The 24311-nt window shown below is 56.0% G+C and overlaps 1 protein-coding gene across 1 annotated transcript in view; it reads right to left on the reverse strand.

The window, feature by feature from the left end:
• LOC140400193 (fermitin family homolog 3-like) overlaps positions 1-17074 on the reverse strand; it is a 197912-nt gene extending 180838 nt beyond the window's left edge. Inside the window, exons 1-2 of the mRNA XM_072489661.1 lie at positions 16785-17074; positions 1753-1906 (exon numbers count right to left, since the gene is read on the reverse strand). Of these exons, the coding sequence (XP_072345762.1) occupies positions 1753-1894 (142 nt within the window). The 5' untranslated portion in view covers positions 1895-1906; positions 16785-17074. The remainder of the gene's footprint in view (positions 1-1752; positions 1907-16784) is intronic.
• Between the last annotated feature and the right edge of the window lie 7237 nt (positions 17075-24311).

Genomic DNA, 24311 nt, shown 5'->3' on the forward strand with positions numbered 1-24311 from the left:
CAGATCAGCGCAGGCGAAGTAAGAGAGAGAGAGAGAGAGAGAAGAGTACCGCGGCTGGTCCGTTGGTGCGGCCTCAGCAGAAGAGGCCTGGAGCTCAGTTGGTCAAGCGGCAGAAGCTGAGGCCCTGAAAATAGACCTTCCGCCTCGCACTTCAACAGTCGCAATGTTGTACTCAAGATTAGCGACGTAATTACCCTCCCAGACATGTGTCCGAAAGCTACTCCCCTCCACCCCGGTCCTGACTCACAGAAACATACGAGACCATTCAGCCCCGCTTGGCCCATCCTACCATGATCTATGACCCCACTCCATTATGCCCTACGGTCAACAAACATCTCTCATATTTAAAACAAACAAATTGAAAAGACTCCCCCCGACCCTTTGCACATCGAGGTGTTTACGAACTTCATTCCTGAGAGATCTCCCCCCCCCCCCCCCCAATCTCCACCGTCTTCTGAGGCAGAGACCTCCGAACTCGCTTGACCCTCTGAGGGAAAAATAATTCTCCCAACTGGGTCCCAAAATGGCCGACTCCTTCATAGAACGTTGTCCTAGGGAGGAGAGGCTGAGTAGATCGGGTTTATATTCTCTGGAGTTTAGAAAAATAAATAGAAGGGCGGCCCCCTCATTTTGAAACAGCTCCCCCAAGTTCCGGCCTCACCCACAAGCGGGAACATCCTTTCCACCTTGTCGAGGGTCTTACAAACTCCAATCAAGTCACCCGCCTCGCTCTCCTGAACTCCAGTGGAAACAAGCCCCTTCTTCCCAAACCTTCCTCACAAGATAGTCAGTTCTGATCTACAACAGGGGCGAAATTCTCCGGAAACGGCGCGATGTCCGCCGACTGGCACCCAAAACGGCGCAAATCAGACGGGCATCGCGCCGCCCCAAAGGTGCGGAATGCTCCGCATCTTTGGGGGACGAGCCCCAACATTGAGGGGCTAGGCCGGCGCCGGTGGGATTTCCGCCCCGCCAGCTGGCGGAAACGGCCTTTGGTGCCCCGCCAGCTGGCGCGGAAATGACATCTCCGGGCGGCGCATGCGCGGGAGTGTCAGTGGCCGCTGACAGCATTCCCGCGCATGCGCAGTGGAGGGAGTCTCTTCCGTCTCCGCCATGGTGGAGACCGTGGCGGATGCGGAAGGTAAAGAGTGCCCCCACGGCACAGGCCCGCCCGCGGATCGGTGGGCCCCGATCGCGGGGCCAGGCCACCGTGGGGGCACCCCCCGGGGCCAGATCGCACCCCCCCCCAGGACCCCGGAGCCCGCCTGCGCCGCCTTGTCCCGCCGGTAAGGTAGGTGGTTTAATTTACGCTGGCGGGACAGGCATTTTAGCGGCGGGACTTCGGCCCATCCGGTCCGGAGAATCGCACGGGGGGGCCCGCCAACCGGCGTGGCGCGGTTCCCGCCCCCGCCGAATGTCCGGTGCCGGAGACTTCGGCAACCGGCGGGGGCGGGATTCACGCCAGCCCCCGGCGATTCTTCGACACGGCGGGGGGTCGGAGAATCTCGCCCCAGGTTACTGAGTTTGGTTCTGGTGTTGGGGGGGGGTGGGGGGTAAGGAGGTGATTGGTGGGTGGGGGTGGTAGGGGGATGATGGGGGGGTAGGGGGTGATGGGGGGAGTGGAGGAGGGGTAATGAGCAGAGCTCACACCCAAGAAGAATGCAACGTCACGGGGGTCGGCCTTGGCAAGCTCGCAGGGCGGGCAGCCAAGTGGCAAATGAGGTTTAGCAGAGAGATTATTTGAGTCGTTACCCATTTTGTCGACCAGCTGGAGGATGACGCCTCCGATGTGTATGTCCCCCGTCACCCTCAGTGTGATAGGATCTGCCTCGGGCCCCGTCTCTTCCACTGCGATCTTTAGCTCCCATGACGCATCGATGCCAGACAGCGCCATCTTTCAACATTCCTGTCAACAGCAAAAGGCAGCCAGTGAGTCAAGCGGACATCGAAGGCGGGGGGGTGGGGGACGGGGGGGGGGGACGGGGGGGACACGGAATCGATGCGGAGAGAGAGGAGGTGGAAGGGGGCGGGGGAGGATAAGAGGTGCTGTTCCCTGGGATGAAGGGGGCTTGTCTCCTGAGGGTGGGTCGAGCCGGTCAGCGGGCCTTTGAACCCGCCGGAGTTTAGAGGAACGACCTCAGGATGCCCAAAGAGGTGCACAGAAAATTGAGTCGAGAGAGAGCGAGGGGAAGAGAGGGGCAGGGAGAGCAGATAATGGCAGGCGGGAAAACGAAGTGGCGAGGCGGTGCGACGCGGAGGGTGCGGGCAATCTCCACATTCCCGGCCGACCTTCTGAACTCCATTTGCTTCGCGGAGCTGGACAACTGGAGAGAGACGAGGCGCAGAGCATCCTCCGCCCACCAGGGGGTGCTCCTCCGATGACTCCATACGCACGCGCACACGTCAACAACAAGTCAATCCCTGTCCCCCCACACGGCGCCCATTGATTCTGATCTCCCGCCTGTCTGTAACAGCAGGCTGGTTCTCTGCCACCACCACCCCCACCCCACCCTCAGCGGGGCTGCGCACGCCCTCGGGGTCTTGCGTATTCAACTTCATTCGGGAATATCAGGGAAAAGTGCGACGGTTCACTGGTTTGGTCCCGGAGATGAGGGATGGGGGAGGGGGAGGTGGAAACGTTGTCCTAGGAGGAGAGGCGGAGTAAAAGCGGGTTTGCTCTCTCTGGAGTTTAGAAGAACGAGAGGCGACCTCATCGAGACCTACACGATTCTGAAGGGGTTTTGACAGGGTGGAAGCCGAGAGATTGTTCCCCGCCGGTCGGGGAATCTAAAACACGGAGGGGGTGGGGGGGGGGGGGGGGGGGGAATAAGTCTCAGGAAAAGGGGGCTGATCATTCAGGACTGAGACATTCCTTCGCTCGGGCAAGGAGTCGGCCATTTTGGGGACCGGGACGAGGTGAGATTTCTTCACTCGGGGAAGGAGTCGGCCATTTTGGGGACTGAGATGAGGAGAAATCTCTTCACTCGGGGAAGGAGTCGGCCATTTTGGGGACTGAGATGAGGAGAAATCTCTTCACTCGGGGAAGGAGTCGGCCATTTTGGGGACTGAGATGAGGAGAAATTTCTTCACTCGGGGAAGGAGTCGGCCATTTTGGGGACTGAGATGAGGAGAAATCACTTCACTCGGGAAGGAGTCGGCCATTTTGGGGACTGAGATGAGGAGAAATCTCTTCACTCGGGGAAGGAGTCGGCCATTTTGGTGACAGAGATGAAGAGAAATCCCTTCACTCGGGGAAGGAGTCGGCCATTTTGGGGACTGAGATGAGGAGAAATCTCTTCACTCGGGGAAGGAGTCGGCCATTTTGGTGACAGAGATGAAGAGTAATTTCTTCACTTGGGGAAGGAGTTGGCCATTTTGGGGACTGAGATGAGGAGAAATCCCTTCACTCGGGGAAGGAGTCGGCCATTTTGGGGACTGAGATGAGGAGAAATCCCTTCACTCGGGGAAGGAGTCGGCCCTTTTGGGGACTGAGATGAGGAGAAATCTCTTCACTCGGGGAAGGAGTCGGCCCTTTTGGTGACTGAGATGAGGAGAAATCTCTTCACTTGGGGAAGGAGTCGGCCATTTTGGGGACTGAGAGGAGGAGAAATTTCTTCACTTGGGGAAGGAGTCGGCCATTTTGGGGACTGAGAGGAGGAGAAATCCCTTCACTCGGGGAAGGAGTCGGCCATTTTGGGGACCGAGATGAGGAGAAATTTCTTCCCTCAAAGGGTTTGTGAACATTTGGAATTCTCTGCCCCAGAGGGTTATGGGTGCTCCATCGTTGAAGATATTTTTGGTCTCGAAGGGAATCGAGGGGTATGGGGAGGCGGGAAAATGGAGTCGAAGGCCCAAATCGGCCAGGATCGCATTAGATGCCAGAGTGGACTCGATGGGCCGAATGGTCTACTCCATTTCTTGCGGGTATGGGGCTCTTAGCTGCTTGTTTCGTTTCTTTATCATGCGGGTCTGGAGATCCCAAGGGTAGTGCGGGAGGAGCTGCTGAAACTTCGGGCCTGTGTGGGTGTGCCTCCTGCGAGCTCCTCAGCTGGTGTCCAGCACACCTCACATCCAGCTCAGTGACAGTGTAAACTGAGGTGGCTGAGTTACATCCGCTTGTGTTTTTGACCAGACTGGTGCAGCCACTATGAAGAGCAAACACTGGGGTTTAATTGTTTTCTGTGTTTTATTATCCGGGCGTGACTGTGATTGCCAATGGCGTGTCAGGTATTGAACACAAAAGCTCCAGTGACAGGGGTCAAAGCAATTCCACACAATCATTCACTTTTAGTGTTCCACCTTGGGCTCATTTGTCCTTCTGACTACAACCACTTCCCGATCCAGAATTTTAAAAACAGAGCGTCCTCAGTACTGATCCTCTGACAGTGCGGCACCCCCTCAGTACTGACCCTCTGACAGTGCGGCACTCCCTCAGTACTGATCCTCTGACAATGCAGCACACCCTCAGTACTGACCCTCGGACAGTGCGGCACTCCCTCAGTACTGACCCTCTCACAGTGCAGTACTCCCTCAGTACTGACCCTCTGACAGTGCGGCACTCCCTCAGTACTGACCCTCTGACAGTGCGGCACTCCCTCAGTACTGACCCTCTGACAGTGTGGCACTCCCTCAGTACTGACCCTTTAAAATGCAGCACTCCCTCAGTACTGACCCTCTGACAGTGCGGCACTCCCTCAGTACTGACCCTCTGACAGTGTGGCACTCCCTCAGTACTGACCCTCTCACAGTGCAGTACTCCCTCAGTACTGACCCTCTGACAGTGCGGCACTCCCTCAGTACTGACCCTCTGACAGTGCGGCACTCCCTCAGTACTGACCCTCTGACAGTGTGGCACTCCCTCAGTACTGACCCTTTAAAATGCAGCGCTCCCTCAGTACTGACCCTCTGACAGTGCGGCACTCCCTCAGTACTGACCCTCTGACAGTGTGGCACTCCCTCAGTACTGACCCTCTGACAGTGCGGCACTCCCTCAGTACTGACCCTCTGACAGTGCAGCTCTCCCTCAGTACTGACCCTCTGACAGTGCGGCACTCCCTCAGTACTGACCCTCTGACAGTGCGGCACTCCCTCAGTACTGACCCTCTGACAGTGCGGCACTCCCTCAGTACTGACCCTCTGACAGTGCGCCACTCCCTCAGTACTGACCCTCTGACAGTGCGGCACTCCCTCAGTACTGACCCTCTGACAGTGTGGCACTCCCTCAGTACTGACCCTCTGACAGTGCAGCACTCCCTCAGTACTGACCCTCTGACAGTGCGCCACTCCCTCAGTACTGACCCTCTGACAGTGCGGCACTCCCTCAGTACTGACCCTCTGACAGTGCAGCACTCCCTCAGTACTGACCCGGAGATGTAAGCTCTCCTGACTACATAGTGAATGTGAAATCGGGGTTCCAGCTCAGTCGGGACGAAGGTGTTAACTAGCGGAGGGTCGCGGGATTCAATGTCTCTAATGAAGCCAAATTCCCTGACGATATGAAGTTGGTCGGAGGGGGAGCTGTGAGGTGGATACCCAGAGTGTGCACAGGGATACAGATAGAATACAGAACAAAGAACAATACAGCACAGGAACAGGCCCTTCGGCCCTCCAAGCCTGCTCTGATCACGTGTCCTATCTAGACCAACCGCCTGTATCCTATACCCCGTCTGTTCATGTGCCTATCCAGATAAGTCTTAAAGGTCGCTGACGTATCTGCCTCAACCACCTCACTGGGCCGTGCATTCCAGGCCACCACCATCCTCTGTGTAAAAAACTTCCCCCGCACATCTCCACTGAACCTTTCCCCCCCTCACCTTGAACCTGTGCCCCCTTGTAATTGTCATTTCCGCCCAGGGAAAAAGCCTCCAACTGTTCACCCTATCTGTACCCCTCACAATTTTATAAACTTCTATCAGGTCGCCCCCTCAGCCTCCGTCTCTCTAGAGAGAACAATCCCAGTTTATTCAATCTCTCCTCATAGCTAATACCCTCCATACCAGGCAACATCCTGGTCAACCTTTTCTGTACTCTCTCCGAAGCCTCCACGTCCTTCTGGTGGTGCGGTGAGGTTAAGTGAGTGTGCAAAAGATTGGCAGACGGGGTTTAATGTGGGAAAATGTGAGGCAGAATGGAAAAGCATTTACTTGGCGGGAGATTGCAAGATGCTGCGGTGCAGAGGGATCCGGTTGGCATTGTACATGAACCACAATATGTCGGTACGCAGGAACAGCGAGCGAGGAGGAAGGCCGATGGAATGTTAATTGCAAGAGGGAAGGCGTGTGAAGGTCGGCAAGTCTTGATAAACTTGCGCAGGGCCTTAATGAGATCACATCTGGAGCCCCACGGGCGTTTTTTTAGTCTTCTTTCCCAGGGAGGGATTTATTTGCATCGGGGACAGTCTGGGGAAGGTTCACGGGGCTGATCCCTGGGGTGAAGGGGGCTTGTCTTCCGGGGAAGAGTGGAGCCGGTCGGGGGCCTTGAACCCTTCGAAGTTTAGAAGAACGAGAGGGAATCTTATCGAAACGTAGAAACCATGATCTCATTGAATGGTAGAGCAGGCTTGATTGGCACGTCCTGCTCCTAACCCTTTATATCTAATTGCATCCAGGTAATGTTGGCATTAACTGGTGACTCACTTGAATCCCTCTCGTATAACTCCGCAAATAGAGAGTCTGTAAATATTGGCTCCGGTTCCATCCTTCGCCAGCCAGCTTTCTGGAATAGAACAGAGGCTAGGAGGAACACGCGCCGTTGAGTTCGATCTTGGCAGCAGCCAGGAGGAGTGATGGATCTCACAACTGGACACCTTCCAGCATTGAAGACACTCCTATTTCCTCCAGATGTTTCAGGACAGGAAGGCTGTCCATGGGTGACAATGAAGTGTGTTTAGTTAACGGTGATGGGGGCCTCCAAGGCCCGATGGTTTGCAAGTGAGCCCTGGGGGTTGGCCTCCACCCCCTGCACCTGCAGCCCTGGTCCTCCTGGGGCGGTGCTGGAGGCCAAGGAGGGCCTTGCAAAGATTGGTCTGGGCTGCGAAGTTCCCCGTAGCCGGATAGCCCGATCGCCCGCCATGCCCTGTGCTCACGCGCCAAGAACGGTCAAAAATGGCCGATGCCCGCGCCGTCCCAGTCCCAGGCCCTCTCTATCCTGTCAGATGCGTCTTGGGCAGCACGGTAGCACAGTGGGTTAGCACTGTGGCTTCACAGCGCCAGGGCCCCAGGTTCGATTCCGGCTTGGGTCACTGTCTGTGCGGAGCCTGCACGTCCTCCCCGTGTCTGCGTGGGTTTCCTCCGGGTGCCCCGGTTTCCTCCCACAGTCCAAAGATGTGCAGGTTAGGTGGATTGGCCGTGCTAAATTGCCCCTTAGCGACCAAAAAAGGTGAGGAGGGCTACGGGGATAGGGGGGGGGGAAGAGAGGGCTTAAGTGGGGTCGGTGTAGCCTCGATGGGCCGAATGGCCTCCTTCTGCACTGTATGTTAATATGTTGCACCCGCTTCCCCGCTAAACGTAATGAAATCGCGCCCTTGAGGGCGCCTAACGAGGACCCTGTTCGGTTCCGCACCTCCTCTTGACGCCCATTTCCTCGCCTGTACCCCGCCGACCTCTCAGGTGAGACCAGCGGGTCCCGCGGGCGTGCTGAGGGGCGGATGCTTGGAAGCAGAGCTGGAGGTGGAGGGCTGGGCAAGAACTGCCCCCCCCCCCCAAAAAAAGGGACGACCTGGGTCATTCTCGCATCGCAGGGCATACGAACAAGGGACCGGAGTCAATTCGGGCCCTCGAGTCTGGCCCGCCATTCACTACCATCATGACTGACCTGATAGTAATCTCAAATCTGCATCCCACCTAACCCGGATAACCGATTACCACCCCCCCCCACCCCCGACAACCTGTCAATCACCCCCTTACTTATCAAGAATGTCTCCACCTCTGCCTTTAAAAGAGTCGCGAAAACAAACATTCTCCCCAGTGTAGTAAATACAACATGCAACAATGGTGACAGTTGAAAAAAGGTGCGTTGGGACATCTCAAGATTATACAAGACTTTCTTTGGAAGGTTTTAGTCAGTAAAGTCGTCACAGTCAAAGACGGCCATAGGCTGCTCTCCCCTTTGAGGGGGTGGTGGGGGAGAGATGACTAGTGGTGATTTAACCTGAGGGTCACCCACACCTCAGGCGAGGGGGCATGGTTGAGTAGACCCCCCGAGGCAGGCTTTGGAAAAGGGTTCTGTACAAATGCCCTGAACAGACCAAAAACTGCTTTGTTAAATGCAAGAATTGCCTTCGCCTGCCTGTGTAAGTGGAACGAGAGCTGACATTTCATGCCATAATAATAATCTTTATTATTGTCACAAGTCGGCTTACACTAACTGCAATGAAGTTACTGTGAAAATCTCCTGGTCGTCATACTCCGGCGCCTGTTCGGGGGCACGGAGGGAGAATTCAGAATGTCCAATTCACCCAACAAGTACGTCTTTCAGGACTTGTGGGAGGAAACCGGAGCGCCCGGAGGAAACCCACGCAGACACGGGGGAACGTGCAGACTCCGCACAGACAGTGACCCAAGTCGGGAATCAAATCTGGGACCCCCTGGCGCCGTGCATCAACAGTGCTAACCACTGTGCTAACCAGCCGCCACTAGTGGTTTAATGGGAACTAGCGTGTTAAGGTTAAGAAACTGCGTGTAATCTGAGTGTTAGAGCTGAGGTAAAAGTTTAAATATTGTTTTCTCTTCCTTTTGTTTTAATAAAGATTGTTTATAAAATAACCGAGCCCGACTTCTTATATTATCGTTCCTGGGACGAATCGATCTTCCCGCACCACCATAACACTTAAAAACGTTATGGCGGCTCCTGGGCCAGTCTCTGAGAGCTGAGCGGGCGTCCGTAGCAAATTGGATCGTAGCCAGTCGGGGATTCGAACCCGCGCTGTTGGCCTCGCTCGCATCGCGAATGGGCCGTCCAGTGAGCCGAGCTGAGGTTTCAGCAAGTAGGAGGGTCTTGCTTACGCTGTGACATAAAATGTGGGTTTGGCTTGGACGCCTTCAGGGTAGGAGCTTGGCAATTCGGAGCTTTACTGATGGCTTCCTCGACTCCTTCCTTACGCTTCTCCCCAGTTTATTGAGGGCGGTCGCCACGATGCTGTCGTGATCGCCCTTCCCCAACCCTTCCCGTCTTCCAGTTCCTCTGCCTGGGGGGGGTCTCTGGTCAATGCACGGCGAGGTCGTTCGTGTCATCATCTGGTCTGGAGTCTCCTTCTTCTCCTTTTTAGCTGGCAATTCCATCTCCCCACTCTCCTCACCACTTCTATCTCTCTCTCTCTCGCTTTCTCTCTCTCTCTCTTTCTCTCTCTCTCTCTGTCTCTTTCTGTCTCTGTATCTCTCTGTCTCTCTCCCTGTCCCTCTCTCTCTGGATCTCTCCCTCTGTCTCTCTCTCTCACTCTCTGTCTCTCTCTCTCTGTCTCTCTCTCGCTGTGTCTCTTTCTCTGTCTCTCTCTCTCTGTCTCTCTCTCTCTCTGTCTCTCTCTCTGTCTCTCTCTGTGTCTCTGCCTCTCTCTCTGTCTCTGTCTCTCTCTGTCTGTCTCTCTCTCTCTGTCTCTCTCTGTCTCTCTCTCTCTCTGTCTCTGTCTTTCTCCCCCCTCTGTCTCTCTCTCCCTCTCTGTCTCTCTGTCTGTCTCTGTCTCTCCCTCTCTGTCTCTCTCTCTCTGTATCTCTCTGTCTCTGTCTCTCCCTCTCTGTCTCTCTCTCTGTCTCCGTCTCTCTCCCTGTCTCTCTTTCTCTCTCTCTCTCTCTCTCTGTCTCTCTCTCACTGTTGCTGTCTATCTCTTTCCCTCTCTCTCTGTCTCTCTCTGTGTCTCTGCCTCTCTCTCTGTCTCTCTCTGTCTCTCTCTCCCTCTCTGTCTGTCTCTCCCTCTCCCTCTCTGTCTGTCTCTCTCTCTGTATCTCTCTGTCTCTCTCTCTGTCTCCGTCTCTCTTTCTCTCCCTCTCTGTCTCTCTCTCACGGTTGCTGTCTATCTCTTTCCCTCTCTCTCTCTCTCTGTCTCTCTCTCTGTCGCTCGCTCCTCGCCGATACCATTTCAACCTTCCGTCGATGCCCCCGTGATCTTCACTGACCCCCCCCCCGCCCCCCCGCAGCCTCCTTCCCGCTGCGCCTGGTCCACGTTCCGCCCTCTCTCTCGTTACCCCACCTCAGCATCCCAACCTCGTTAGTACCTCGTCTTTCTCCCGCTCTCCTTGGTGCTGGCCGTGTTCCTGCACCATGTATAAAACAAGACTGGTCTTAACGGTGGCCTCGCAGATTCCTCTCCTCAGTTCCACCGATGCCCATCCCGTCCTTCGGCCAATCGACGGCAAGCGTGTTTCGACCCTCAGTCCGTGGCGTCCGGGCGCAGATAGTCGCGGGCGCGGCCGTCCCTGACAGAACCCAAGCCCTCCCACGTGACTTTCCCTCACAAAATGAAGGCTTTGGGATAGAGGCGACGAGGAGATAGTGGTTCCCAGTTGGCGGGAGGGTGGGTAACCAGAAGGGGGGGGGGGGCACAGGTTGAAGAGAATCGGTAACAGAACCAGGGGGGGGGGGGGGGCTGAGGAGGATGTGTTTTTTGACCCAGCGAGTTGTTGTGATCCGGAAGGTTCTGCCTGAAAGGGCGGCGGAAGCAGATTCAACGGTGTGGTGAACACCACTAGTGGTATATTGCATGTATTACGGCACTGCCCGTATATTAGAGGTACGATGGTAAATCCCTGCCTGCTGGCCCCGCCCAGCAGTTGGGGCATAAAAGTGTGTGCTCTCCCGCACTGCATCCATTCGGGTTCCAGCTGCAGGAGGCACAGCATCTTGTGCAATAAAGCCTCGATTGTTCCACCATTCTCGTCTCGTGGCCATTGACGGTGCATCAAACAGGAACTTCCAAAAAGGGGGGGATTGGGGAAATGCTCGGGAAAGGAGGAATCCGCAGAGCTGTGGGGGAAAGAGTGGGGGGGGGGGCGGCGGGGGGGGGGGTGATTGGCTAGATCTTCCAAAGAGCTAGCACAGAGAGGATGGACAGAATGTCCTCCTCCCCTGCTTTAAGCAGGATTGCATGAAGTGGCTTCAAGCTATTCCGTCTTTCGCAACCCACAAGGCTTGGTATCCATCTGACGATTGCAAAATCACTCGGACTGTCCTTCCTTCCGCCTTGTGGCGCTGGAGGAAATTTGCACTGTCAAGTTGAAATAGTCACTTCAATCTTAGAATTAGAACATAGAACATTACAGCGCAGTACAGGCCCTTCGGCCCTCGATGTTGCTCTGACCTGTGAAACCACTCTAAAGCCCATCTACACTATTCCCTTATCGTCCATATGTCTATCCAATGACCATCTGAATGTCCTTAATGTTGGCGAGTCCACTACTGTTGCAGACAAGGCATTCCACGCCCTTACTACTCTCTGAGTAAAGAACCTACCTCTGACATCTGTCTTATATCTATCTCCCCTCAATTTAAAGCTATGTCCCCTCGTGCTAGACATCACCATCCGAGGAAAAAGGCTCTCACTGTCCACCCTATCTAATCCTCTGACCATCTTGTATGCCTCAATTAAGTCACCTCTTAACCTTCTTGTCTCTGACGAAAACAGCCTCAAGTCCCTCAGCCTTTCCTCATAAGATCTTCCCTCCATACCAGGCAACATTCCGGTAAATCTCCTCTGCACCCTTTCCAATGCTTCCACATCCTTCCTATAATGCGGCGACCGGAATTGCACGCAATGCTCCAAATGCGGCCGCACCAGAGTTTTGTACAGCTGCAACATGACCTCATGGCTCCGAAACTCAATCCCTCTACCAATAAAAGCTAACACACCGTACGCCTTCTTAACAACCCTCTCAACCTGAGTGGCAACTTTCAGGGATCTATGTACATGGACACCGAGATCTTTCTGCTCATCCACACTGCCAAGAACCTTACCATTAGCCCAGTACTCTGTCTTCCTGTTATTCCTTCCAAAATGAAGGGTCAAGCAAATTTGATTAAAGTCTCTGTCCCATTATTATTCAAGGGCCCCAGCAGTTTCCATGTTGACCATGAGAGGGCGATCACCTCGCCGCACGGTTAAAGCCCAGTTAGTATCTCACGAGGCATCACTCCAGCAGTCCACACGTCCAGAGGCTGTGATCACCAACAACCTGCCCTAATACAGCGCACAACGTCCCAAGGTGCTTCACAAGAGTGTACCCGGTCAAACACGATGACCCTCAGATATGACAGGGGTCCAAACGCCCAGTCGAAGACCATTTTAAAGTCAGACAGAGAGAGACAGAGAGAGAGGCGGAGGGGTTTAGGGAGGGGATTTCAGAGCTCAGGCACCCCCCCCCCCCGGCAGCTGATGGCACGGCCCCCAATGGCGGAGCGACGGGAATGGGGGGGATGGTCAAGAGGCCGGAATTGGAGGAGCGCAGAGATCTCGGAGGGTTGTAGGGGCTGGAGGAGGTTACAGAGATAGGGAGGGTTGGAGGGGCTGGAGGAGGTTACAGAGATAGGGAGGGTTGTAGGGGCTGGAGGAGGTTACAGAGATAGGGAGGGTTGTAGGGGCTGGAGGAGGTTACAGAGATAGGGAGGGTTGTAGGGGCTGGAGGAGGTTACAGAGATAGGGAGGGTTATAGGGGCTGAAGGAGGTTACAGAGATAAGGGAGGGGTGTAGGGGCTGGAGGAGGTTACAGAGATAGGGAGGGTGGTAGGAGACTGGAGGAAGTTACAGAGATAGGGAGGGTTGTAGGAGACTGGAGGAGGTTACAGAGATAGGGAGGGTTGTAGGAGACTGGAGGAGGTTACAGAGATAGGGAGGGTTGTAGGAGACTGGAGGAGGTTACAGAGATAGGGAGGGTTTTAGGAGCTCGAGGAGGTTACAGAGATCGGGAGGGTTGTAGGGGTTGGAGGAGGTTACAGAGATAGGGAGCGTTGTAGGGACTGGAGGAGGTTACAGAGATAGGGAGTGTTGTAGGAGCTGGAGGAGGTTACAGAGATAGGGAGGTGTGTAGAGGCTGGAGGAGGTTACAGAGATAGGGAGAGTTGTAGAGGCTGGAGGAGGTTACAGAGATAGGGAGGGGTGTAGAGGCTGGAGGAGGTTCCAGAGATAGAGAGAGTTGCAGGGGCTGGAGGAGGTTACAGAGATAGGGAGGGTTGTAGGGGGTTGGGGATGGTTACAGAGATAGGGAGGGCTGTAGGGGCTGGAGGAGGTTACAGAGATAGGGAGGGTTGTAGGGGCTGGAGGAGGTTACAGAGATAGGGAAGGTTGTAGGGTCTGGAGGAGGTTACAGAGATAGGGAGGGTTGTCAGGGCTGGAGGAGGTTACAGAGATAGGGAGGGTCGTAGGGGTTGGAGGAGGTTACAGAGATAGGGAACGTTGTAGGGACTGGAGGAGGTTACAGAGATAGGGAGGTGTGTAGAGGCTGGAGGAGGTTACAGAGATAGGGAGAGTTGTAGGGGGCTGGAGGAGGTTACAGAGATAGGGAGGGTTGTAGGGGCTGGAGGAGGTTACAGAGATAGGGAAGGTTGTGGGGGCTGGAGGAGATTACAGAGATCGGGAGGGGTGTAGGGGCTGGAGGAGGTTACAGAGATAGTGAGGGTTGTGGGGGCTGGAGGAGGTTACAGAGATAGGGAGGGTTGTTGGGGCTGGAGGAGGTTACAGAGATAGGGAGGGTTGTTGGGGCTGGAGGAGGTTACAGAGATAGGGAGGGTTGTTGGGGCTGGAGGAGGTTACAGAGATAGGGAGGATTGTAGGGACTGGAGGAGGTTACAGAGATAGGAAGGGGTGTAGGGGCTGGAGGAGTTTACAGAGATAGGGAGGGTTGTTGGGGCTGGAGGAGGTTACAGAGATAGGGAGTGTTGTAGGAGCTGGAGGAGGTTACAGAGATAGGGAGGTGTGTAGAGGCTGGAGGAGGTTACAGAGATAGGGAGAGTTGTAGGGGCTGGAGGAGGTTACAGAGATAGGGAGGGTTGTAGGGGCTGGAGGAGGTTACAGAGATAGGGAAGGTTGTCGGGGCTGGAGGAGGTTACAGAGATAGGGAGGGTTGTGGGGGCTGGAGGAGATTACAGAGATCGGGAGGGGTGTAGGGGCTGGAGGAGGTTACAGAGATAGGGAGGGTTGTGGGGGCTGGAGGAGGTTACAGAGATAGGGAGGGTTGTTGGGGCTGGAGGAGGTTACAGAGATAGGGAGGATTGTAGGGACTGGAGGAGGTTACAGAGATAGGAAGGGGTGTAGGGGCTGGAGGAGGTTACAGAGATAGGGAGGGTTGTTGGGGCTGGAGGAGGTTACAGAGATAGGGAGGGTTGTGGGGGCTGGAGGAGGTTACAGAGATAGGGAGGGTTGTAGGGGGTTGGGGGTGGTTACAGAGATAGGGAGGGTTGTGGGGGCTGGAGGAGGTTACAGAGTTAGGGAGGGTTGTAGGGGCTGGAGGAGGTTACCGAGATAGGGAGGGTTGTAGGGGCTGGAGGAGGTTACAGAGATAGGGAGGGTTGTCGGGGCTGGAGGAGGTTACAGAGATAGGGAGGGTGTTGGGGCTGGAGGAGGTTACAGAGATAGGGAGGGCTGTGGGGGGTGGAGGAGGTTACAGAGATAGGGAGGGTTGTGGGGGCTGGAGGAGGTTACAGAGATAGGGAGGGTTGTGGGGGCTGGAGGAGGTTACAGAGATAGGGAGGGTTGTGGGGGCTGGAGGAGGTTACAGAGACAGTCAGTGTGGGTCAGCGAGTACAGGGGGTGCTGGCTGAATGTGAGTCAGTGTGAGCTGGGAAATGGTCACCAGAGATGACAATGAGGTTGAGGCAGGACAATGGAAGAGAACATCATTGAAATCAACTCCCTGAGCTCTGCCTTCTACCCGAACCAATTTCGGAAAACCACAAATCCGAGAGAATTTTCCATCTTCCTCAACCTGCTTTCCCAGTAAATATCCACGCCCAAGGTCCCTTCCTAACTTTGCTGCCGTCCTTTTCTGCCGAATTCCTACGATGGAGAAGGAGGCCGTCGAGCTTGTGCTGCCCCCCTGAACAAAGAACAAAGAAAAGTACAGCACAGGAACAGGCCCTTCGGCCCTCCGAGCCCGCGCCGACCGTGCTGCCCGACTCAACTACAATCTTCTACACTTCCTGGGTCCGTATCCCTCTATTCCCATCCTATTCATGTATTTGTCAAGATGGCCCTTAAATGTCACTATCGTCCCTGCTTCCACCACCTCCTCCGGCAGCGAGTTCCAGGCACCCACTACCCTCTGCGTAAAAAACTTGCCTCGTACATCTCCTCTAAACCTTGCCCCTCGCACCTTAAACCCATGCCCCCTAGTAATTGACCCCTCTACCCTGGGGAAAAGCCTCTGACTATCCACTCTGTCTATGCCCCTCATAATCTAGAGCTAAGGAGCACACGATTTAGGCCCCCCCCCCACCCCCCTCCCACCCTATCCCCGGACCCCCGCATCCTTGGACACTGAAGGGGCGATTAAGCACGGCCAATCCACCCAACCGGCACATCATTGGACTGCGGGAGGAAACCGGAGGAATCCCACGCAGACACGGGAGGGGGACGTGCAGACTCTGCACAGAACAGTGACCCCGGAGCACCCGGAGGAAACCCACGCACACACGGGAGGGGGACGTGCAGACTCCACACAGGCAGTCACCCCCGGAGCACCCGGAGGAAACCCACGCAGACACGGGAGGGGGACGTGCAGACTCCACACAGGCAGTCACCCCCGGAGCACCCGGAGGAAACCCACGCAGACACGGGAGGGGGACGTGCAGACTCCGCACAGACAGTGACCCTGGAGCACCCGGAGGAAACCCACGCACACACGGGAGGCGGACGTGCAGACTCCGCACAGAACAGTGACCCCGGAGCACCCGGAGGAAACCCACGCACACACGGGAGGGGGACGTGCAGACTCCGCACAGGCGGTCACCCCGAGGTCGGAATCGGAGACACAAATCGAAAAGAAATTGGGACCTGGTCATCGAATGCTCACGAGCGAGGTACGCCCAACGGTACATGTCCCTCCCCACGCGGAGAAAATTGTACCCGGGGACGTTCAATGGCGCACTTACTCCTCACCCTGCATCACCCCGCGCTCCGCCTCCACTCGAGCATTCTGAAGCGAATCGAGCTGAGCGACGTTGACCTGGTGGGTGAAACGGAGCTTCCCTTTGCGTTTCTGGATGGAAGTTATCATTTGACGTCGGGGGACAGGGGACGGGGGAGAGGGGGACGGACGGTTCTCCCTCGGGGCAAGAGTAGGTTTAAGGGAGGGGAGGTTGAATCGAGTGGGTTTGGGTAGAGGCAACGAGGAGAAAGTGATTCCCAGTTGGCGGGAGGGTGGGTAACCGGAGGGGGAGAAGGGGGGGGGCACAGATTGAAGAGAATCGGTGACAGAGGGAGGAGGGGGGAGGGGGTGGGGGTGGGGGGGGGGGGGGGGAGATGAGGAGAATGTGCATTTTTGGACACAGCCAGTTGTTGTGATCTGGAAGGTTCTGCCTGAAAGGGCGGCGGAAGCAGATTCGACAGGAACTTCCAAAAGGGGGGGATTGGGGAAATATTCAAACAGGAGGTATTGGCAGGGTTTGCGGGGGGGGCGGGGGGGGGGGGGGGGGGGGGATTGGGTTCTTGACCGGATGGATAGTTCAAAGAGTTGATGGGCTGAATAGCCTCACATTAGTCTGATTTAACACATAGCATGAAAGCAAATCGAGCAGAAACCCTCCCCAATTAAGTTAATACAACCCCCCCCCCTTCCCTCCCTCCCTCACACAACCACCCAAGTTACCTCACCGCTTGCCTCCTCCGAATCCAGCCGTCCTGATTCTCAGGGAGCAAGAATTGTCCTTTCACTGGGCAACAGGCGCTAGGAGAGAAGACTTTGCTCCCGGCCGCCCGGCTCTCTCTCTCTCTCTCTCTCTCTCTCTATCTCTGCCTCCCTGCAGGGCGTTACCGAGCAGTTTGAAGCTTGCGAAAGCAGTTTCCGTTGGCTGACAACTGCAGAGTCGCACTTAAAAACGCCTGAGGACAATTCTCCGCCTTCCCGAGCGCCGCTCATCCACTCCCCACACCGACCGCAGCACATTTGAGCTGCACTTGTGCCGCTCGCCTTTGCCGTCTGACTCATTCGCCTCTCACCAGAGTCTGGAAGAATGGGGCGAGTGATCGATGACTGGAAGCGTGCAAGATCCTGAACGGGCTTGGCAAGGTGGACACCTTTTCCATAGGTGCCCTACAGGTGGTCCATTCGGCCCATCGGGTCTGCGCCAGCCCTCGGAAAGACACACTCCGCCTCGGCCGCCCACACCCCGTCCTATCCCCGCAACCCCCCCCCCCCCCCCCCCCCCCCCCCGCGCCTTGCCAACTTATCATTGTCATCAAGTAGAGGCTTACATTGACACTGCAATGAGTACTGTGGGCCTCGTCGCCTTGCCGGCGCTGTCTTCGGGGGGACACGGAGGGAGATTCAGAATGTCCGATTCACCCGACGAGCACGTCTTTCGGGGACTTGTGGGAGGAAACCGGAGCGCCCGGAGGAAACCCACGCAGACACGGGAGGGGGGGGGGGGGGAGAGAACGTGCAGACTCCGCACAGACAGTGCCCCAAGCCGGGAATCGAACCCTGGTCCTCGGCGCCGTGAGACAACAGTGCTAACCACTGTGCCACCGTGCCCGAGGGGTGATTTTTTTTTTGAACATACGAACGGAATGATATAAGATTCGGGATGGTCTCGATAAGGTGGACGTGACGGAATTATAACAATAAGAATCATTATTAGTGTCACAAGTAGGCTTACATTAACGCTGTGATGAAGTTACTGTGAAAATCCCCTCGTCGCCACATTCCGCCGCCTGTTCGGGCACACAGAGGGAGGGGGTGAGTCCCGTATTGGGGTGTGGCGGGGTGCGGTGGGGGGGGGGGGGGGGGGGGACTATTTTACTATTTTAAAAGTAGGGGTCGCCCTTTTAACACAGATGTGGAGTTTTTTTTGTCCTCTCATATTTCGCTTCTCTGCTCCAGAATGCGGTGAAGGCGGGGTCACTAAATATCTTGAAGGTAGGGGTAGATAGATTCTTGATGATATTAGTGGGCGGCACGGTAACACAAGTGGATAGCATTGTGGCTTCACAGCTCCAGGGTCCCAGGTTCGATTCCGGCTTGGGTGACTGTCTGTGCGGAGTCTGCACATCCTCCCCGTGTCTGCGTGGGTTTCCTCCGGGTGCTCCGGTTTCCTCCCACAGTCCAAAGATGTGCAGGTTAGATGGATTGACCGTGATAAATTGACCTTAGTGTCCAAAAGAGGTGAGGAGGGTTTATTGGGTTACGGGGATAGGGTGGAGGTGAGGGCTTCAGTAGGTCGGTGCCGACACGATGGGCCGAATGGTCTCCTTCTGCACTCTATGTGGGGGAGGGTGGGGTGTCCCCCACATAGACGCAGATGGGAATGTAGAACTCCAAGACCCACGGTGGCGCAGTGGTTAGCACTGCTGCCTCACGGCGCCGAGGTCCGGGGTTCGATCCAGGCTCCCGCGTGGAGTTTGCACATTCTCCCCGTGTTTGCGTGGGTTCCTCCCCCACAACCCAAAGACGAAAGATGTGACGGGTAGGTGGATCGGCCGCGCTAAACTGCCCCTTCATTGAAAATGAAAATGAATTGGGTACTCTAAAATTTAAGAAAAATAATGCCAAAACCCGAACAGGTCAGCCGTGATCGCATTGACCAGCGGGACAGTCTCGAGGGGCTGAATGGTCCCCCCCCCCCACTTCCTCCTGTTTGTACGACAGCCGCACAGGGTGGGGGAGAGGCACGTTGGATGACTTTCAGCGAGAGTCACTCACATTCCTCCAGCACTGACTCTCAAGCAATGCAAACATCATTGGGACCATTAATTGCACAACATACCTGTGAGGTGATCTCAGCTCAGTGGCATTTCCTGCACAGGTCATCGAACGCGTCCATCTGAGCCGGCCGAGACCACCGGCCCTTGGAAAGAGCACCCTACCCAAGCCCACACCTCCACCCTATCCCCGTAACCCACTAACACCACCCAACCCATTGGACACTGAGGGCAATTTAGCACTGCCAATCCACCTAACCTGCACACCTTTGGACTGCAGGAGGAAACCGGAGCACCCGGAGGAAACCCACGCAGACACGGGGAGGACGTGCAGACTCCGCACAGACAGTGACCCAAGCCGGAATCGAACCCTGGTCCCTGGCACTGTGAGACGGCAGTGGTAACCCGAGTCTCTGGCACTGTGAGACAGCAGTGTTAACCCGGGTCCCTGGCACTGTGAGACAGCAGTGTTAACCCAGGTCCCTGGCACTGTGAGGCAGCAGTGTTAACACAGGTCCCTGGCACTGTGAGACAGCAGTGCTAACCCGGGTCCCGGGCACTGTGAGACAGCAGTGTTAACCCGGGTCCCTGGCACTGTGAGACAGCAGTGTTAACCCGGGTCCCTGGCACTGTGAGACAGCAGTGTTAACCCGGGTCCCTGGCACTGTGAGTCAGCAGTGTTAACCCGGGTCCCAGGCACTGTGAGACAGCAGTGCTAACCCGGGTCCCTGGCACTGTGAGACAGCAGTGTTAACCCGGGTCCCTGGCACTGTGAGACAGCAGTGTTAACCCGGGTCCCTGGTGCTGTGAGGCAGCAGTGTTAACCCGGGTCCCTGGCACTGTGAGTCAGCAGTGTTAACCCGGGTCCCTGCCACTGTGCGACAGCAATGTTAACGCGGGTCCCTGGCACTGTGAGACAGCAGTGTTAACCCGGGTCCCTGGCACTGTGAGACAGCAGTGTTAACCCGGGTCCCTGGCGCTGTGAGGCAGCAGTGTTAACCCGGGTCCCTGCCACTGTGCGACAGCAATGTTAACGCGGGTCCCTGGCACTGTGCGACAGCAGTGTTAACACAGGTCCCTGGCACTGTGAGACAGCAGTGTTAACCCAGGTCTCTGGCACTGTGAGACAGCAGTGTTAACCCGGGTCCCTGGCACTGTGAGACAGCAGTGTTAACCCGGGTCCCTGGCACTGTGAGACAGCAGTGTTAACCTGGGTCCCTGGCGCTGTGAGGCAGCAGTGTTAACCCGGGTCCCTGGCACTGTGCGACAGCAGTGTTAACCCGGGTCCCTGGAACTGTGAGACAGCAGTGTTAACCCGGGTCCCTGGCACTGTGAGACAGCAGTGTTAACCCGGGTCCCTGGCACTGTGGGACAGCAGTGTTAACCCGGGTCCCTGGCACTGTGAGACAGCAGTGTTAACCCGGGTCCCTGGCACTGTGAGACAGCAGTGTTAACCCAGGTCCCTGGCACTGTGAGGCAGCAGTGTTAACCCGGGTCCCTGGCACTGTGAGGCAGCAGTGTTTACCCGGGTCCCTGGCACAGTGAGACAGCAGTGTTAACCTGGGTCCCTGGCACTGTGAGACAGCAGTGTTAACCCGGGACCCTGGCACTGTGAGGCAGCAGTGTTAACCCGGGTCCCTGGCACTGTGCGGCAGCAGTGTTTACCCGGGTCCCTGGCACAGTGAGACAGCAGTGTTAACCCGGGTCCCTGACACCGTGAGACAGCAGTGTTATCCCAGGTCCCTGGCACTGTGAGACAGCAGTGTTAACCCGGGTCCCTGGCGCTGTGAGACAGCAGTGTTAACCCGGGTCCCTGGCACTGTGAGACAACAGTGTTAACCCAGGTCCCTGGCACTGTGAGACAGCAGTGTTAACCCGGGTCCCTGGCGCTGTGAGACAGCAGTGTTAACCCGGGTCCCTGGCACTGTGAGACAGCAGTGTTAACCCGGGTCCCTGGCGCTGTGAGACAGCAGTGTTAACCCAGGTCCCTGGCTCTGTGAGACAGCAGTGTTAACCCGGGTCCCTGGCACTGTGAGACAGCAGTGTTAACCCGGGTCCCTGGCACTGTGAGACAGCAGTGTTAACCCAAACGGGAATCAAATCTGGGACCATGGTGCTGTGAAGCAACAGAGCTAACCACTGTTGTGCAGGTTATGTGGTGTGGCTATGCTAAATTGTCCAGGGATGTGTAGGTTGGGTTACAGGACTAGGGAGGTGGGCATGGGAGTGAGCCTAGACAGGGTGCTTTTTCGATGGGTCGGTGCAGACCTGATGGGCCAAGTGGCCTGCTTCGAAACCGTAGAAATCCTGTAGACACTGTCGTGTTGGCCGACCTATGTTTCAGTACTCATATTTTAAAAATTAGTCGAGGAGTAACTTGATATGAGGAAGAGTAAAGTTCTGCGAACTCTATTTAGTACACGCAAGCAAAAACGCTTCCCCTTTTTGCCCACCTACCTCTCGTCCCTATATCCTTCCCAAAACCCAGACCCGGGTATTTCACTGGACTAACAGGTTTGCTGCCGTCCCCTCCCCCTTTTCCTGCCAGTCCGGCATCAGGCAACCTCTCACATTGCGGCAATTGAGGCCTATTTCCTGGACACTGACCACACGGAGCCAACTCTGAGTTACTTATGTGTGACCGTTCGCCTGTTGGTTGGAACTTTGGTGCCTGTCTGCTGACTGGGGGAAGGGAGGGGGGAGAGGGGGAGGGGGGAGAGGGAAGGGGACAATCTTGCCCCCACCCCCAACCAAACGCTTATTCTGATGAGGCACCATTTCTCAGTCTCCTGGCTTGTTAGAGAAGGGGTTCCCCCCCACCCCTCCCCAATGCTTCCAAAACCATCTGGGCTACATCCCATCGTCAATGCAATGACACAGTCTGCTTGTAACCCCGATAGCACTGCGTTGGTGTCAGTTATGGAATAGCCTAGTAGTCCCCCGAGTCAGAAGGGCTCTGGATTCAACCATCATTCCAAGCTTGCAATCCTGGCCCACGGGCGGCATGGCAGCACAGGGGTTAGCACTGTTGCTTCACAGCTCCAGGGTCCCTGGTTCGATTCCCGGCTTGGGTCACTGTCTGCGCGGAGTCTGCACGTTCTCCCCCACCCCGTGTCTGCGTGGGTTTCCTCCGGGTCCTCCTGTTTCCTCCCACGAGCCCCGAAAGACGTGCTTCATATATCATATCATAGAATTTACAGTGCAGAAGGAGGCCATTCGGCCCCTCGAGCCTTGGAAAGAGCACCCCACTCAAGCACACACCTCCTCCATCCCTTCCCCCTTAACCCATGTGGTGGTATGTATTAGGGGTAATATGGTACCTGTGAAGCCGAGAGGCTATTGGCTGACAGGTCCCGGGTCCTGGTTGGATCTGCCGACTTCTGGCTCCGCCCTGAAGGCGGAGTATAAGAGCTCGAGTTCCCCTCGCAGCCTCATTCTGTTACTGAGCTGCTGGGGAACAAGTCTCGCTTAATAAAGCCTCGATAGACTTCATCGCTTCTCGTCTCGTGTAAGTCATTGTGCGCTACAACCCAGTCGCCCCAATTGACCTTTTTGGACACTAAGGGGCAATTTATCACGGCCAGTCCACCTAACCCGCACATCTTTGGACTGCGGGAGGAAACCGGAGCGCCCGGAGGAAACCCAGGCACACACGGGGAGAACGTGCAGATGCCACACAGGGAGTGACCCAGCCAGGAATCGAACCTGCGACCCTGGAGCTGTGAAGCAACTGTGCTAACCACTGCGCTACCGTGCTGTTAGGTGAATTGGACATTCAGAATTCTCCCTCCGTGTACCCGAACAGGCGCCGGAATGTGGCGACGAGGGGATTTTCACAGTAACTTCATTGCCCTGTTAATGTCAGCCTGCTTGCGACAATAACAAAGATTTTTTTTTTTTTAAACACTCCCGCTGTTGGGAGGGGCTGTCTTTTGGGCAAGGCACTGAAAGATCCCATAACATAATTCGAAAGAAGCACAGCCCCCCCCCCCCCCCCTCGAGTCCTGGCCAATTTACATCCCGGAGTCAAGGCCACCGAAACAGATTATCCGGTGATGTGTGGGTCAGGACGCTGGGAGAATCGAACATGTCCACTTGTTTCTTGTTGGCTGTGCAGGTTTCAGTCCATCAAGACTTTCAGTACATCGTGTAGACCCTACAGTTAAATTCCTGGTCAAGGGTGACCCCTCGTGGAGGTTGTTGTGCATTGCCACAAAGCCTCAAAACCTTTTGCAGAACACACTGTGATTTCCTGTAAGGTGGGGTTGGGAAGGGTTAATTTGGATTTTGGAGCGACGTTGCGGAAGGCGGAACCCGGAATTTGCTTCAAACATGGCATCCGTCACCCAATAGACAGGCAGCGACTCCAATCGGGCCCGTGACGGGCGTAGGGTTCTCGAGATCAAAAAAATCTCGATAAAACAGAATCTCGTTCGCAGGGCGGCACGGTAGCACAGTGGCTAGCCCTGTCGCTTCGCAGCTCCAGGGTCCCCAGGTTCGAATCCTGGCTTGGGTCACTGTCTGAGCGGAGTCTGCACGTCCCCCCCCCCCCCGTGTCTGCGTGGATTTCCTCCGGGCGCTCCGGTTTCCTCCCGCAAGTCCAAAGACGTGCAGGTGAGGTGGATTGGCCGCGCTAAATTGTCCCTTAGTGCCCAAAGGGTATAGGGTTGCTGGGTTACAGGTGTGGGCTTAAATAACTCGATGGGCCGAATGGCCTCCTTCTGCACTGTAAATTCTATGAGATCTCGCTGCCTCTCATATGTATTCAGCTTCCGAGCTAAGAGTTTCGATCAAAAACAGGAACAAGACAAACCACAAAGCCAACTGCCCTCAATTTTATATTTGGATAAAAACGTTGTCACAAATTCGGACGGGATCCCCCTCACAATGCGGGAAGTGTTTTTTTTTTTAACGTATTTGTATTGGTTTCGCATTTGGGAGGAACATCGCAAGGAACATCATGCGACAATGGCGAGATATGGATCACGTGTGCCGAGAGCAGCCTTCCTCCGACCCCCTGAATGGAGGATTTTATCCTTTCCAATTCGAGGAACTCCGCCAGGTCGGAGGGCCAGTCCTCGCAGCCGCGGGGGCGGGTACGCACTGCTGATCTCCAGCCGAGCAGGAGTCCCCGGCGGGCGATCAGGGAGGCCCCCTGTCCTCGCAAAGAGATCTGGCTGTTCCGACACCCCGAAGGCCCGCCACCGGTGGGCGGCGGCTCCCCCCCCCCCCCCCCCCGCCCCCACCACCCCACATCCCTGGACACGGCCTCAAAAAAGGCGGTCTGGGACAGGACCAGAACGTGTGGGCGCGGTTGACCGGGCCTCCCAGGCACCGCTCGCATTTGTCCCCCCCCCCCCCCCCCCCAACCGGCTACATGCGTGTTCTGGTCAAGTGCGCCCCGCGCACCACCTTCAGCTGCGTTAGCTTCAGCCCTGTGCACGTGGAGGTGAAGTTCGATCCAGAGTCCTCCCCC

Source organism: Scyliorhinus torazame, chromosome 24 (assembly GCF_047496885.1).
Source record: "Scyliorhinus torazame isolate Kashiwa2021f chromosome 24, sScyTor2.1, whole genome shotgun sequence".
Classification (NCBI taxonomy): Eukaryota; Metazoa; Chordata; class Chondrichthyes; order Carcharhiniformes; family Scyliorhinidae; genus Scyliorhinus; species Scyliorhinus torazame.